We start from the raw sequence: 17,212 nt of genomic DNA on the forward strand, positions 1-17,212 counted from the left end.
TCTTTATTGAATCTGTTACAATATTGCTTCTGTTTTATGTTTTGCTTTTTAGCTGCGAGGCATGTGGGATCTTAGCTCCCCAACCAGGGATCAAACCCACATCCCCTGCATTGGAAGGCAAAGTCTTAACCACTGGACCGCCAGGGAAGTCCCAGAGGTTTTAGGAAATTTAGTAGGAGTCCTAGAGACTGCATTCAAGTGTCTCTGTTCAGCTACCAACTGGTTCTGTGCCTTTGTGGAAGCCACTTTACCTGCCTGTACCTCAAGGAATTGGTCTGATTTTTGGTACCAACTCTGCCACTTGACAGCTATGTGGCTTTGCGGTCCTCTCTGGGATTCAGTCTCCTCATCTCTAAAATGATGGGAGGGGTCACTGATTTTTGACCTCTTCTTTTAAACTGCAGAACAAGTTTCCCCAATCATATATAAGTGCAAAGCTAAGTTGCTGCTCTGAATGAAAGAAGGGTGGGAGTGCCTGGGAGCCTATGGCCTCTTCTACTCCCTCCACCTCTGCCAAGGCCATCCTGGCAGCACAGCCTCAGCGTCCTCAGTTTGGCAAATTTCTCTGTTAAGCTCTGGTTCGGGAGAACATCGCTCTGGGAGGTGAATACAGAGCTAGAAGACCTGGGCTCAAGTGCGGATTCTCTTTAAGCAGCTGGGATGGCTCCAGTATAATCACTTACCGTCTCTGGGCCTCAGCTTTCCATCTGTGAAGTAAAGCAGTAGATGAGATGATTTCTAAGAATCCACTCTGGCCCTTACATTCCATGAATGCAGTCTTTCATTGCTCTACCTCAAAGGTCGTACATTACTCTGGTTGTACCTTAGAATCACCTAAGGAGCTTATCAAAAATTAGTAAAATATGGCCCACCTCCTCCCCACCCACCAAGCTGATGTAATTGATCCCAGGAAGGACTCAGACATCAGCGTTTTTATTTGTATTTTTAAAAAATATTTACTTATTTATTTTGGTTGCACTGGGTCTTAGTTGTGGCATGCGGAATCTTTAGTTGTGGCGTGTGGACTCTTAGTTGCAGCATGCATGCGGGATCTAGTTCCCCAACCAGGGGTTCAACCCAGCCCTCCTGCATTGGGAATGTGGAGTCTTACCCACTGGACCACCAGGGAAGTCCCCATTAGCGTTTTAATAAGCTCTCCCAGCAACTGTGACAGCAACCAGGGCTGAGAAGCACCACTCCTCCAGACCTAAAGCCTCAGTGGGGAACAAAGAATAAAAATTCCAATGACAAGGGCTTCCCTAGTGGCGCAGTGGTTGAGAGTCCGCCTGCCGATGCAGGGGACACGGGTTCGTGCCCCGGTCCGGGAAGATCCCACATGCCACGGAGCAGCTGGGCCCGTGAGCCATGGCCGCTGCGCCTGCGCGTCCGGAGCCTGTGCTCCGCAACGGGAGAGGCCACAACAGTAAGAGGCCCGCATACAGCAAAAAAAAAAAAAAAAAAAAAAAAAAAAAATTCCAATGACGTTTCAGAGAAGGAATCCTAAAAGCTTAAATCTGGGGAGAATTTCGTTTCTTTCACAGTCTTACAAGTGAATCGGTAGATGGGTGCTCAGGAACCTAAACCTATCAATCAGATAACCCTAAGTGGGGGAGGTCAAAATATTTTTTTCATTTAAAAGTCTTTTTTGGTATTCAAGTACCTAATAAGTGATTCCTACATATCTGACTATAGTAGGTATGATGGGGAGAATTAACCAAGTATAATACAGTGCCTACTCTCACAGTCTGTAATTTAACAGCAGAAACAAAATCGGTGGCAAACAGTATGGTATAAAATAAAGTGCTAAATCTAAGATAATCTTTATTGAGCACTTTTATTGCATGCCAGGCACCAAGTGCTTTATAGTATATTAAACAAATTTCATCCTCACAATAACCCATTGAGGAGGGTTCTGTTATTATTCCTATTTCTCACCTAAGGAAACAGAGGATCAGAGTGTTATGTAAACAAACATGCACAAGCCCATAAGGCTAGCAAGTAGCAGACATAAGGGTTGAAGCCAGGCTCCAAAGCTGATGCTGGTACCATTCTGCAATATCACCTACATCAGGTGGGGAAGATTCCCATATAAGCTCTGTAGGGTGCCAAGAGGAACCTGGGTCTGGCCTCAAAGCATGCGTTCTGCTAATTGAAAGAGGAAAACTTCAGGATGCTTGTGGGTGAATGAAGAGCCCAGATGAGGGAAAGTGAGGCTGGGTCAGGTGACACAGGGCCTTGAATGTCGGTTACAACTTGAATTTGATTAGGGACTGGCGTGAAAAAGTGCTAATTTATCATGCCTTTAAGACTGTGGGTGGGTTAGAATGGGCATCAACAGAAAATCTACAAAGAACAAATGCTGGAGAGGGTGTGGAGAAAAGGGAACCCTCTTGCACTGTTGGTGGGAATGTAAATTGATACAGCCACTATGGACAACAGTATGGAGGTTCCCTAAAAAACTAAAAATAGAATTACCATATGACCCAGCAATCCTACTACTGGGTATATACCCAGAGAAAACCATAATTCAAAAAGACACATGCACCTCAATGTTCACTGCAGCACTATTTACAATAGCCAGGTCATGGAAGCAACCTAAATGCCCATCGACAGACGAATGGATAAAGATGTGGTACATATAAACAATGGAATATTACTCAGCCATAAAAAGGAACGAAATTGGGTCATTTGTTGAAACGTGGATGGATCTAGAGACTGTCATACAGAGTGAAGTAAGTCAGAAAGAGAAAAACAAATATCGTATATATTAATGCATATATGGGGAACCTAGAAAAATGGTACAGATGAACCAGTTTGCAGGGCAGAAGTTGAGACACAGATGTACAGAACAAACGTATGGACATCAAGGGGGTAAAGCCATGGCGGGGTGGGGGTGGGGGTGGGATGAATTGGATGATTGGCATTGACATGTATACACTGATGTGTATAAAATTGATGACTAATAAGAACCTGCTGTATAAAAAAATAAATAAAATGGAAGCATTAAAGAAAAAAAAAAGTGGGTGTCCTACCGGGTGTGCTAGTGAGGTGGGAGGTGAAGTTGGTCCTGAGAACCTCTTGAGGGCAAGGGCTGTGTCCTCTTCATCTTTGTTTCCTCATGGCCTACACAGGCCTAGCACACGATTGTTACTAAATATTTGCTGAATGACAGTTGTGAACTGCTTCTTTGAAGTCACTTGGAATTCTTAATCTTCACTTCTACTCCAGCCCAGCATGACATTACAGGTCCTAGACTGAGGTAGGAGCAGCGACAGGAATGAGGAAGAATAGACGGTTGAGACAACGAAAAACAATTAACTGGCTAGGCAACACATCATTAAGTACCCAAGGAGCTACAGACAGTGGCACTCACACGCATGTTGAGGGATATAACTACGACCATACATAGGCCCAGAAACCAAGCCAACACGGAGGGTCCATTTCACAGAAGAGCACTGTGTTTTCCAGAACCTACCTGGCCAGAGGACCTTCCTGCAAATAATTGTCACCTGTGAGTAGAATGTTAAACTCTGCCCTTCTGCCGAGTGCCTTTCTAGTAAAGATGGGGGTGGGGTTGGGGGTGGATTCCTGAAACTGGCTAAGGACAACTATCTTAATTGTTCCCAAACTTCTATTTCAAGAACTTAAGTTTGGGAGCCAATTTAGAAAGTGTTATCTTTCAATAAGGAGCACACAAACTCAAACACCTCATTGCCTACGTCAGAGCTGAATCCCATCTAATCCATTTCAATGGAAGTTCAACCTCTTCCAGGGTGGCAGGGCCAGGGTACCAGATCCGTGGATGGACCTAGGCTGATTAACTTATTTAAATCCTGGTGATTCCCCAAACCACTCCAAGACCAGAATGAAGTTGTGGTTATGAGATCCTCACACTACAGTTGTTTCGACTCTGCTCCCCTCCAAAGCACCAAGGGATCAACCCCTGTTTCTCATTACCACGGCGTGGGTAAGGTCACGCTAGAGGGACGTCCAGAGGCCTCGAGACCATACACTTGCTCTGACAGGGCTCTGGAGCCTGAGAGCCACTGGGAAGTGTGGACCACCAGCACAGTCTTTGCAGGATGCTTATGGCCAAGTTGAAAGCTGATTTTTGATTAGCAATAAATCCTGGCTAAATTAAAGAGAACAAAGTAGCCTATAAAATGTTCCCATCTGGAGTGCCATAAATGAATTATATGTGTGCTGAGGTATTAATCTCTTTAGAGTTTGGGTGAGTCTGGCTGGTCACTTCTGGCAACAAGCAACCTCAACAGGTTAACCCAGTGTACCTCAGTTTATCCCAGAGTCACAGAGATTTTTTTTTTTAATGTGTTATGAGGTAAAAAGGATAGGTCTAAAGCAGTACCCTGTTTAAAGATAATCTTTATTTCTAAAAATTTTTGTATACAAAAGTTTAAGACCCTAATACATAACATAGCTGTGTTTTTTTAAAAAAACCATTATCCCTTTGAGAATCTGATAACGCCAAAGCCCTTCTCCCCAGAATGCACCTCTACTCATTCATGCAATATTTTGCATACAACTTTAGAGGATTACAGAATCCAGATTGAGGGTCTGTTCTGGAAGGATTATTAGACAAACCCAAATTTACTAATTTTAGAACAAAATTAGTAAACTTGGGTTTGCTTCTTTCCCTTACCCCTTCTCTAGTACAGCTTCAAAAGACCAGAGAATTGTCAAAGAAATCTCTGAAGAAAGTATTACACTGAACTCCCTTGAAATTTCCTGGGGAGCATGCAGAAACCACTGTCAACTCCAAGAGGCATTCCAGAGAAGCTCCTAGCCGCTCAGGGAGGTTATGTTAATCATTGGCTCCAAGCATCACCCACCCTTGCAGTACCAACGCTGGCTGTCTGGAACCACTTACAGGTACAAAGCAGGTCTCTGCACACCTCCCTCTGGCTTTGGATGCATTTTTAGTTAGTGTTTATACTAGAAACCCCACGTAACCACCTTGCAGTCTCCGCTCACCACTGCAAGCACATGACCTTGTTCATGTGTTATTAACCACTCACAGTTGCCACTAATCAAGGCAAAGATTGTACAAATGGGGGATGGGGAAAAAGGGACATTTACATCAATTAATTTTAGCAGCATCTTTATTGCAACAAAGAACCTGTAATAAAATGCAACAAAACTAATGTTTCACTTTACATGATTAAAAGCCATGTAGCTGAAAATGAGAAAACCCATAAACTTACTGGAGTGAGACATGCAGTTCTTTTTATATAAGTCAATGCTTAAAACAGCAGGCACTTTATGTTCTAAAATTAAAGACCTGAACTCCAACTGTGCTGAATACAACATAAATTTGTATTTGGGTTATGTAAAAACAAACATACGAACACTACTTTTTCTCTCTCTGAGGGACTTCTCAAATGATTACCTAGAACTGTCTCTTGACGAAATAAGAAAAGCAGGAGCCAGCACCTTGCACTAACATGTCTCCATATTTCAGGCTGCAAGATGGATTAGGTGGGGCTGGGTGGGGTTGGGAAGGTGGGAGTCAGGAACGTTTCCTTATTCCTTTATGTCTGCTGGGAATGGACACTCACCTTACATATCTTAGTTTAGATATGGCCATGTCTCTTTGTTTACTTTAAACAGCTATAATTTGGGCTCCCAGGCTTAAGCAAGCACTCTATACCCCAATCCCCAAACCCCCCACTACACCAAGGAAGACACATTTAGTGTTAACAACTTTAATTAACTTCAGAATGTCATATACTAATTAGAAGTACTGCTTCATTAATAAGCATGCTTAGCATTTACTTTAGAATGGAAAAATTAACCATTTTACGTTATCTTTAAAATGTTTCATAAGAATATATTAATAAATACTTCTTTAAAAATTTGCCTTTTCTACATATCATTTAACTACCATGAGTTAGGATATCTGGATGGAGTCTAGCACCAACCAAACACTAACTGGCTGCGTGACCATGGGTATATTTTCTCCTCTCTCTATATGGAGGTTCCTCCTCTAAATAATGAGAACACCAGATTATACCAAAGATGTAACAGCTTGAAAATTTTACAATTCTGTAATAATGAGAGATCTCATAGGAATCATTCCACCTAAAGAGAGAACAATGTTACAGAGAGGTGGGATACACCTTCTGTAAGAAGTAAAACAAGTAAAGTAAGCATCAATATCTATATTTCATTCTTCTGAAAAATAATGCATGCATTGTGACTTCATCCTCTTGTATGAGGCTTTGGAAACAAGCCAGGAATGGCATAGACAGAAAAACCTTCATTCCAAAATTAATCTCCAGACCAAGGGGATATACAGTTAATGATACCTTCTGCTTTTTTCAGAGTGAAAAAAGGGCCAACAGTCATCACAGATGAGCAGCTATCTTGACTATTGTTTTAGGTTCTTGTAAATCAGTCCAGTGTAGAAATCACCTATTATTTTCTTAATTCAACTCATTCTCTACAGAAGAGTTTCTTAAAGTAGCCCACAAATGACTTGCCTTAGAGTCACCTGGGAAGCTTGTTAGAAATGCAGATTCCTGGTCTCCACTTAAATCAATGAAATCCAAATTTCTAAGAGTGAGGTTCAAGATTGCATTTCTTTTCATAAGCATCCCAGATGAATCTTAGATTTTGAGTCCCACTGCTCAACAACGCAGAAGCAACCATAAATACTGATGGTTCTTCAAGTGCACCCAATTATCAAACCTGCAAAACCCCCCTTTGAAGTTTAAGCTAGTGCTTTTTGGTTCTCACTAAAAATGTTGCTATACTCTTGCCTTTTAGTTTGTTACCCAAACACAGGGTACAAATAGTTTTAGTGAGATTTCTACTGATTGCTTGAATTAACTATGATGTTTTCCACACTGATTTTAAAATCAAATTCAGTCAAGCTGTCTTTCTGCAAGCGAATTCAGTCAGGTATTTTTCCCCCTATGGAAGGAGAATGGCATTTAACTGACTGGGAATTATAACAGAAGCATTCCTTGTGATGGGAGGAAAGCAGAAGGCAAGATGCAAAAGGAAAACACCTGTGAATTCAAGAGTCCATGAGGTTCTTTAAGGTTTGTTTTGGTAAAATATGAGATGCCATTTTGAAGAAACAGCCTTATTGGGTAAGAGGTTTCAAATGAGTAGCTGTATAAAAGCCACTGTATACCATTCCTACTTTGCATATTATATAAAGTTAGATGGTCAGATGCCACTAGTCCCCAGACAAAAACCATCTTCAGTAATCAGATACATACTTAAGTCATGGGGGAAAATACTTTCTTGGGGAAGAAAAGTTACCCAAATCAATTTAATTTAACATTGAAAAAAATATAAACAAATATTGGCATGGGAAAATACCATAACAAGAAAATCAATACATATACAGACACAGGGAAAAGTGTGGTACCTATTATACAGTATAAATACAAAAACAGCAAAACCCAATCCCCCGCCACAGACAGCACCAACAGGTCACCCTGCCATCTCTGGACCTCCCCCACCTCCCATGCGGCCCTCAGTGATGAAGTCCACATCTCACGCACAGTCACCATCCTTACTAATGGAGGCTGTGCTCTCTAGGGCAGGAATCTACTCTCTCTGTAGTGGTGAGAAAGAAGAGAGTAATTTTTTTTTTGGAGTGTTGTTTAGAAGTACTTTCCAAACACTGAGGCTTGTCAAACTCATAGGTGCCTTCTCTGCCACTGGCTCCAATGTGACCCATCTAACACCCTAAGATTCTAAGATGGCAGATCCCAATCGGCACTGCGAGCTCCCTTAATAGTCAAATGCTAGGGCTAAACCAGAAAAATGTCATGGTCATTCAAGAAATCACTTATAAGCTTTGAACATTGCAAAAGAGAGCCATGCCTTGCTGGGGATCAGTTTATGGTAAAGAGGTTGTCTGGAAACTCTTTAAGCTCACAATATCTAAATAATACTCAAATAATTTAAAAAGGTTAAAGAAAGTTTCAATTTGTAAGGTTTCCAAAATTAAGAAGAAAATTTAAAAAATTAGAATTAGAATTGTAAAAGTAACTCTAAGGAACTTTTCCTCCCCTGAATAATGTTAGTCTGTACCTGTGTTGGCAAGAGTGTGATTTCTTAATCTGGTTTCCTTAACTAATATTCTAGGAGTTTAAATTTCAATTCCTAAACTTTTTCATGAGTATTTTTGGTCAAATTATACCTCTGCTTAGATCTTAAGCAGACCCTTGCCTTCTCCTCTCCCTGCCGTTCTCCACACTCTGGTCTCCCCCACCCCACCAAAATTCCCCTCCATTGCCCTAAAACTCTGGAATATTTCAATGAGGAAATACCCAATGGAAACTGGCACCACTAAATTTTCTGAAAAATACAAGTGAATGTGTACTTTTTTCTTTTCCTAAAGGGAAAGAAATTGCCTGCAAATATTTAAGCTCTAGTCATTTGATTAAAATTTTCCTGCCTGTAATTATCAATATTATAAGACTAATTAAATCCATGCTACATATACAGTTACTTGCCTTTATGTGAAAGGAAAAACCCACTCGGTCATATCATCAAAGAGAACTATTTATACTAGATACAGTTTAAATTGGTTAAAAACTGGTCAGAGTCTGAATGAAACAAAATTAAGTGTCTTTAGGAGGCTACTAAGTTATCCTTGAAAAATCATTAATGACCGGTTAAGCCATAGGTTTAATAGTGATTAGTTCATAACATGCTGGATACACCCCAAGCAATGTAGTATAAGCTATTCAATTACATTTAAGTGCTATCAAATCTGTAACTAGTCAGAGATTCTGGAATTGAACCAAACCAATCACTAATATCATATTTTAACAAACTCAGAAGTATACTGTAAAAATACACTAATTAAGTCCATGAGGTTTCATAATGCTATTAAAAATGAAAATAAGGTAGTATGGATACATGGTGCTAATGTCTTATTTCTTTCAGTAATCCTCATGGTATTGCTGGGTCCCTTAGAAATATGTATCATTTAATTTTGTGTATGGTTAAGGTATTAGATTACTATCTACAAGCTGTAAACACCTGCATGGCACCAAATATACTTTCAGAAGTAGATGTTATGTGGCAGGTACCAAAATGTGATGATCAATTCTCTACTGATTAAACCTCCTCATCTGGTTAAACAGCCAGTGTATACCAGAGTTCTACACAGGTCAAAGTTATATCACTTTCAGAGCAGCAATACGTGATCCAAGGTTTTCTTGAAGGTAGTGCAAAAGATGCAGTTCATAATGTTCTCCAGATTCAGGAACTCTTATGCTGTGTCTCTCCTGAGGATAGATCTTAAAAACAACAGCAACAAAATCAAAATACACAAAATAAGAATTTAGGAGTACATCTCCTTCCAAAGCTTTGCAGAGATTTTCAACAGAATTAATAACACGGAGCAGAGCTTCTCCAAGATATTATACACATACATCCTATCTAAAGGGCCTTCTCTTTTTATAATTCCCTATGTACCACTAAGCTTACAGAAGGATCAATGGTTCTCCAAGTGTGGTGTGCAGACTTCCGGAGTCCTCAGAAACTCTTTCCAGGGATACACAAGGTCATATTTACTTTCAGATCAAAACTAAGACATTATTTGCCTTTATTCACTGTGTTGGCATTTGCACTGATAATGAAAGGCAATGGTGGGTAAAAGTGCCGGTGCCTTAGCATGAATCAAGGCAGTGACATACACTTGTAGTAAACAAGAAAAAATGCCAGTTTCCCTTAAGTAGTAGTAAAAATTAGAATTTTATTAAGTTGTAACCCTTGAGCAGAGGTCTTTTTATATTCTGTGGTGATAAGATGGGAAGAAGGCATAAAGCACTTCTGCTACACGATGTCTCAAGGAAAAGGACTTGTACAACTGAGTTTTGTTTTGTTTTGTTTTTCTTTTGGCCCTGCCGCACAGCATGCGGGATCTTAGTTCCCTGACCAGGTATCGAACCTGCGCCCCCTGCAGTGGAAGCACAGAGTCTTAACCACTAGATAGCCAGGGAAGTCCCTACAACTGAGTTTTTAAATGGAACTCCATTTTTCACTTGAAAGAATGACAACTATGGTGATTCAGACTTGGCTATCTGGCAAACATTTTCTAAAAATGATGTGAGTCAGTCACTTCAAGGACAACATTGACAGTATTTGTTGCCAATGATAAATTTTGAGCTTTTAAATGAAAATTAGAATTATGGAAAACTTGAATCTACCACTCCTAGCTCATGAGCTTCTCAATACTTGGAGAATTTTCTGTTGAGATCAGTGGTAATATCAATGTATATGATTTTAAAAATATTGTATGATTAAATGGATCAACACTTAGAAGTGAACCAATATTTTCCAGATGACCAACGCATGGGTAAAAGATCCATTTGAAGTACAAGATCCAACAGATTGTAATGGAGCAGAGTATGAAAAGTTTACAGATATGGTTTCAGGTTCCACACTAAGACTAACCTTTAAGAAACTACCATTTGTTCAGCTTTGGTGTAGCAACAAAGAAGAATATCTCTGATTATCTGAAAAAGCTAAAATATTACTCCCATTTCTTAATTACATATTTTGTGAGGCCAAAATTTCTTCATTTACTTTAGCCAAAACAACATTTCAGAACAGATTGTATGTGGAAGTAGATACGAGAATCTAGATGTATTTCTTATTAAGCCAGAGATTAAAGGGATTTAGAAAAATGTAAAACAGTGTTAACTTTCTCAGTAGATTGTTTTGTTTTGAAAAATTTTCTCCTCCATTAAAAATGTGATCTGTGTTAACATGTAATAGTTTATCATTGTTAATTTTAAATAAATGAATATTTTAAGATTTTCTTAGTCTTAATATCCTGTATGAGAAATACTGATAGACATAACTCACATAAACAAAAGCTTTTTGGTATATAAAAGGGTCCTGAGACCAAAATGCTTGAAAACTGCTGCTATAGACAAATATCTCATAGTTTATCTACATAAATGTCAACTGAAACACAAAAAAGGGAAAAGTAATATTTTTCATTTCTCATGAGAACAATCTGTGTAAGGAGTAGAAACGAGGAAGGAGGAAATATTTCTCTTAAAAGCTTTTTTTTTGAGTAATGGAGCAATGGAGGTAAGTAACTTGTTGGTTTCTGCTCCAATGTCAATATAAAATAGAAGAAAATTAAAAGACCTTGTAATCAGGTCCTAAAAATCCTTTATAACAATGAAATCATGTAGCATTTCTTTACCCTTCCAAGAGGAAGAAGAAAAGCAAAGGAGGATAGTGAATGGACTCCTGTCATCTTGTCCATGATTACAAACTGAAAGCAGATACAGATACACAAGTCATGTAATCTGATAGGACAATTTTCCTCCTGACTTCCACAGGATCTTAATTTTTATCTAACTAGAGGCACTACTAACTATGCCTATTATTTTAGTTCTCTTAAGCAGAGAGTGGCCACAGCTGAAAATTCAACCTTACTCCATACTTTATTATATTTCAAAGTAACCAATCACTAATCATGGCTATTTTAATCAGAAAATATAAAAGAACTCACCTGTAAATCATATGGCTTTCCAGCCCTCACTAAAAAACTCAGTAATATACTGGTGTGTGCAAAATGGACATTCTCATCCAAGAACCCATGTAAGAGTAGTAAACGATTTGGTCTGGAAAAATGGAAATATCAGAGGATTAGGCAAAATAAGAGTATTTGGGAAAACCACTTAACTCCTTAAAACTAATCACAACTAACTATGTTAACTTCCTTATACTGTAATATTAGAATAAGGATTCAACATTTTAGGACTTCCCTGGTGGTGTAGTGGTTAGGAATCCACCTGCCAATGCAGGGGACATGGGTTTGAGCCCTGGTACGGGAAGATCCCACATGCCATGGAGCAACTAAGCCCGTGCGCCACAACTACTGAGCCTGCGCTCTAGAGGCCGCAAGCCGCAACTACTGAGCCCACGTGCCACAACTACTGAAGCCCACACGCCTAGAGCCTGTGCTCCACAACAAGCGAAGCCACCGCAATGAGAAGCCCGCGCACCGCAACGAAGAGTAGCCCCCACTCCGCACAACTAGAGAAAGCCCACGCGCATCAACGAAGACCCAAGGCAGCCAAAATAAATAAATAAATAAATAAATAAATTTATTTAAAAAAAAGGATTCAGCATTTCAAAATTAAATTAGTAATATATTAACCAGATGCTACATGTAAAAAAAATTTTTTTTAATTAAATCATGTGTTCTATTTCCTATTAAGATATTAGCACACATCAATAACTATAGCATGTCCCTAGAAAAAGAAAAATCATATATGTTACTTGCAAAATATATGTAAGCAGAAATGGAATTTTTTCCACCTTGAAACAGTTGTGTACTTAATTAAGCTTCTTTTATCACTTAAGCAACTGCTTCAAATATAACTTGTAAAAAAACCCAAATTATATGAACTGGCCTATAATTAAGCTTTGACAAACAGCTATGTCTTCTAGTACTCTATAAAATATTAGTTTTGGTTTTGTCATGTTTACAGTTTTCCTTATTATTAAAGACAATTTTTAACAATACAATTTTAAATTTATAATTTTAATTTTAAAGCTTAAACTTACTCAGAGGGGAATTTTTCTGCTTGCATGGCCACAGATCCTAAGTAATAGCCCTGTTCATTCTGGTCAGGGTGACCCATATAACGTTCCGTGTAGCCTGTATCATAGAAGATCCACAGAGTGACTGGGGCCCCAGCAATAGCAACCTGCATAAGATAACAGTGACGGTCAAGTGTGGTCCAGAAAAGAATGGCTAGCACTGAGAGTCTGTAACTGCAAATTTACAGGCTAAAATTATCCTTAGGCTTTAGCTCCATGACTGGAGCATACATGGTCTCAGGCAACTCAGAAAATCAAAGGGGAGTGCGAAGGTCAAGAATTTGATACTTTGTGAGTCAGTTAGCTTCATGTTCCACAGATGTGCCACACACCAAATCCTTAACCTGGGCTAGATGAAATATAAACATGGGCCTCTGTTAAAAGGGGAGGCTGAACTAGAACATATGAATGCCTCAGTGTAAATTCATTCCTGCTCCTGGGGAGAAAAATATGGGACAAGTGTCAGCTTTATATAGGAAAAAGCAGTCCTTTTTTTTTTTTTTTAAAGCTTCTGTTGGCAGTACAGAATTTAAAACAATGAATGAAATATATTTAAGCACTAAATACTTGCCTCATTTTAAGTCTCCCACACACAGTTTTATATTTAAATATTGATTTAAATACTGTAATTACTTTCTTGACAGCTGCAAGCCTGGGAAAATTATGGCAGTATTCAGAGTTCATTTTGTGGTTATTATAAATAAAGATTATCTGAATATACATGTAAGAACAAAAACCCTATAGTTTTTATTCTTAAAAAATAAAAAATTTTCACTGTAAAATAAAATGTTATTGAAATATTAAAAAAGAAAAATGCCACTCATAATTCCCATTCCCTTAACAACTGTTAGCATCATTTTATATTTTCTTCTAGCATCTTTTTCTAAGAAGTTGTTTATAGAATTGTAATCACTGTTTATATATTTCATAGTTTATTCATTCAGTGCAGATCTACTTAGGACCGACTATGTGCCAAGCATTGTGCTTGGCGGCTGAGGATATAGCATAGGGCAGACAGATCCCTGCCCTCAGAGGTTGTAGTCCAACAATTACACAAATAAGAACAACCCAATATGAATGTGTGTTTTACTAATCATGACTATCTCCCATAATCTTTGGCATATGTCTATAAATAGCCAGTAACTGATCAAGTTGACAATTATTTTATATAGATAAATGTAGATAAAGATACGTAAACACATCTCATGAGTTGACAAGATATATCTATTATTTCATACAGCTATTAAACACACAAACCCGAATATTTCACAGTACTGTCAACTTTGTAAACCTTCAGAAAATTGGCATTTCCTCATATCTCAATTTATAGAAAATTCTACCCTTACTGCAAAAAGAAGTACCATAGGAAATCACATACCCTGAATATATCTGACCTCTGCATTAATGCCATCAGGGAGAGGTATCCTCCATAGGACCAGCCATGGATGCCCACACGATCTAAGTCAATGAAATCATATTGAGAGGCTAGATATTGGAGTCCTTCCACCTGATCGTCAATTTCTATTTGACCCTGTAAAAAAGGGAGAGCATTTCACTGATTCTGATCAATAAAAATCTTATTATAAGAGTGCTTTTAAAGCTGATAGATATTCTTACTAAAAATACCTGTAGTTTTTTTTAGATAAGAACTCATTATCAATGGAAATTCTGTTGCTTGAAAAAAAAATTTTTAATTCTAGAGATAGGAGCCTATAGCTTCTGTTGCTAGCCTGTCCTAGAGTTTAGTTACCCCTTAGTCATAAAGTTCTTTCCGACTGTGACCTAAAATGTCCCCTGCCGTATGGGTATTTCCCATTTCCATTTGTTCTGTTGTCTGCTAAGAGGTCAGCATCTTCCTTGTAACAAGCCTTCCTATACCCAAAGATAAAAAATTAGCCCCCTTAAGTGGTTGACTAATATTACCTCTCCTTTATAAAATTTAATGCAATAAAGCAGAAGGAATCACTCTTGACGCCTTATCCTCCTATTTCCCTATCACCTACCTCTAGGAACTGAACATACAATTTCTTTAAAGTCCTGTATAGTTCTAATTCCTATCGCCACCACCCTGTCTGTATTACTAGGCCTGCCAGTGCACACAATCTCACTTCACTGAGCCAAAAACAAAAATAAAAACAAAAACTTACATGAGAATACAACATAAGGTCAAAGAACTGGCTGTGGGAGAAAATCCCCATGTCTTACTCAGCATGTCCAATACACTGGCAAACACAGTAACTGCCTTACTGTGCAAAAGGAACATCGGATTCTCATCATTTCCCAAAGCAGCAGAAAGGACATGGGGCATCTCTAAAAGGTAGCATTTAAAGCTTCCTGTAGAGAGAAAGAGGCTTGTCACAAGGAAGGCACTAACCAGTTGGTTTCTCTCTTCACAGAGGACAGAACAAATCTCATTTATTCCTCTTAATAGTGTACAGGATGCTGAAAACTAAATGGACTGGCTTCTGGCTAAACTGGACATAAAAAATAGAAAGAGAGGGGGTTTCTATATAAAAGTTGTTCTATCTCAGCTCCCCAAATTTACATATAGGTAGACATGAATAGCCTAGTGAATATCAAGATGCACCTTCCCTCCCACCTCCAAACCATAACACATGCTCACATGCACATACGTGCACACACACTCACAGTGCCTTCCCCCAACTCTTTCTCTGGGATTTCACACTAAACAATGCACCAAAAATTGTAAATGTCTTTAAAAGAAAAATATTTGTATGCTCACACACCATTTTATATTTAAAGGCGCCTTCAAATTTAAGCCCTCGGTGACAGGATCCCCTGTTGTCTATCACTACAACCACATAACCCAGAGAGGCTAGGGTATTCAAACGGAAATACTTGATTCCTTTAAACCGATTATTCACCAACTGCACCTGAGGAAGAAATACAACTTCAGTGAAATTTATTATATGGCAGCATACAAAAGCATAAGAGAGGCAGGATGCTGCAAAAAATAGAAAGCTTAAATTTTTAACATTATTTTGCCTATAAAATGAAATTATTTTCTTGTGGCAAGAACACATGAAATGGACCCTCTTAAAATTTTAAGTGTACAATACAGTATTGTTAATCATAGGACAATGTTGGACAGCAGATCTCTAGAATTTATTCATCTTGCATAATTAAGAATTTTTTTATGCCCACTGAGTAGCAACTCCCTTCCTCCCCCTCTCCCTGATTTATTTTTATTTATTTTTATTTTTAAAATTAACTTATTTATTTTTGGCTGTGTTGGGTCTTCGTTGCTGTGCCTGGCCTTTCTCTAGTTGCGGCGAGTGGGAGATACTCTTAGTTGTGGTGTGCGGGCTTCTCACTGCGGTGGCTTCTCTTGTTGCAGAGCACAGGCTCTAGGCGTGTGGGCTTCACTAGTGGTGGCACGTGGGCTCAGTAGTTGTGGCTCGTGGGCTCTAAAGTGCAGGCTCAGTAGTTGTGGCGCATGGGCTTAGGTGCTCTGCGGCAGGTGGGATCTTCCCGGACCAGGACTTGAACCAGTGTCCCCTGCATTGGCAGGCAGATTCTTAACCACTGCACCACCAGGGAAGCCTCCTTATTTACTTTTTTTTTTTTTCGATACGCGGGCCTCTCACTGTTGTGGCCTCTCCCGTTGCGGAGCACAGGCTCAGGACGCGCAGACTCAGCGGCCATGGCTCACGGGCCCAGCCGCTCCGCGGCATGTGGGATCTTCCCGGACCGGGGCATGAACCCATGTCCCCTGCATCAGCAGGCGGACCCTCAACCACTGCGCCACCAAGCCCTTTTTACTTTTAAATTAAATCTCTTCATGTTCATGTTACTTCTTTTCTTTAACTTCACACTCAAAGTTCTGAGGAATTACTGAGTAACTACAGACTTTAAAATTATAACCTAGATATTAACTACATACAAGTGATTTAACCTACCCCATAGAAAAAATTACTAAAATGATTACTTCTACCCTGAGGAAGAATTGTATCATTCAAATGACAGAATAAGATCATTTTTTCTCCCTACCTGTCTCTTCCGGGATTGTCTCTGACAAGTAGAGGGAAAACTGAAGTATTTTAATGAATTACTATGACCAGTCAGCTTCTTTTCTCCTGCTACACAAATCAGTGCAAAAGGTAAGATAATTCTTAAATATCTTTATTGCCCTAGAAACTATACTTCAAAATGACTGAGAAATTAAATGTAGTTTGGTGCTTCACCAGAAATATACTCTCTGGTGAAAAGAAGGCTTTAATTAATGGGCAGAAAGTTAAAGAAGTTCAAGCTTTGGTGGATACTAAGGTAGATAATAAACAAACAAAAAAAGGGTTCTGGCAAAATTGAGGAAGTGTTCTCTGGCTGAAACCAATGGGAAAACCAAGCCAGCCAGGAGTTAAAATAAACATCGATGCTATCTTCACTCCATAAATATCTACTGAGCATTGAACGGGCTAGACTGGCGGTGGCGGTGTAAAGAACCTTCTCCTTTTGAACTTCCGGATGTTTAGCGCCACTGCAACAACGGTCAAACTGGTCTTTCTGTTTCTATACTTGTCCTCTGTATAGTCTGTTCTCACAGCAACAGGACGATGTTTAAAAATGTAAATCA

General features: G+C 39.1%; 1 protein-coding gene across 5 annotated transcripts in view; it reads right to left on the minus strand.

The window, feature by feature from the left end:
- Positions 1-7,286: 7,286 nt before the first annotated feature.
- DPP8 (dipeptidyl peptidase 8) overlaps positions 7,287-17,212 on the minus strand; it is a 60,491-nt gene continuing 50,565 nt past the window's right edge. For 4 of the 5 annotated variants that reach the window (XM_082619838.1, XM_082619837.1, XM_082619836.1 and 1 more), the window contains 5 exons: positions 15,366-15,512; positions 13,997-14,149; positions 12,583-12,725; positions 11,522-11,633; positions 7,287-9,287 (listed from right to left, as the gene is read on the minus strand). In XM_082619838.1, coding sequence (XP_082475964.1) covers positions 9,165-9,287; positions 11,522-11,633; positions 12,583-12,725; positions 13,997-14,149; positions 15,366-15,512 — 678 coding nt within the window. In that variant the 3' untranslated portion in view covers positions 7,287-9,164. Of the gene's footprint in view, positions 9,288-11,521; positions 11,634-12,582; positions 12,726-13,996; positions 14,150-14,826; positions 14,953-15,365; positions 15,513-17,212 lie in introns of those variants that run through there. The other variant, XM_082619839.1, reaches the window with a different exon arrangement.

The sequence above is a fragment of the Mesoplodon mirus genome, assembly GCF_964341445.2.
Source record: "Mesoplodon mirus genome assembly, chromosome: 4".
NCBI lineage: Eukaryota > Metazoa > Chordata > Mammalia > Artiodactyla > Ziphiidae > Mesoplodon > Mesoplodon mirus.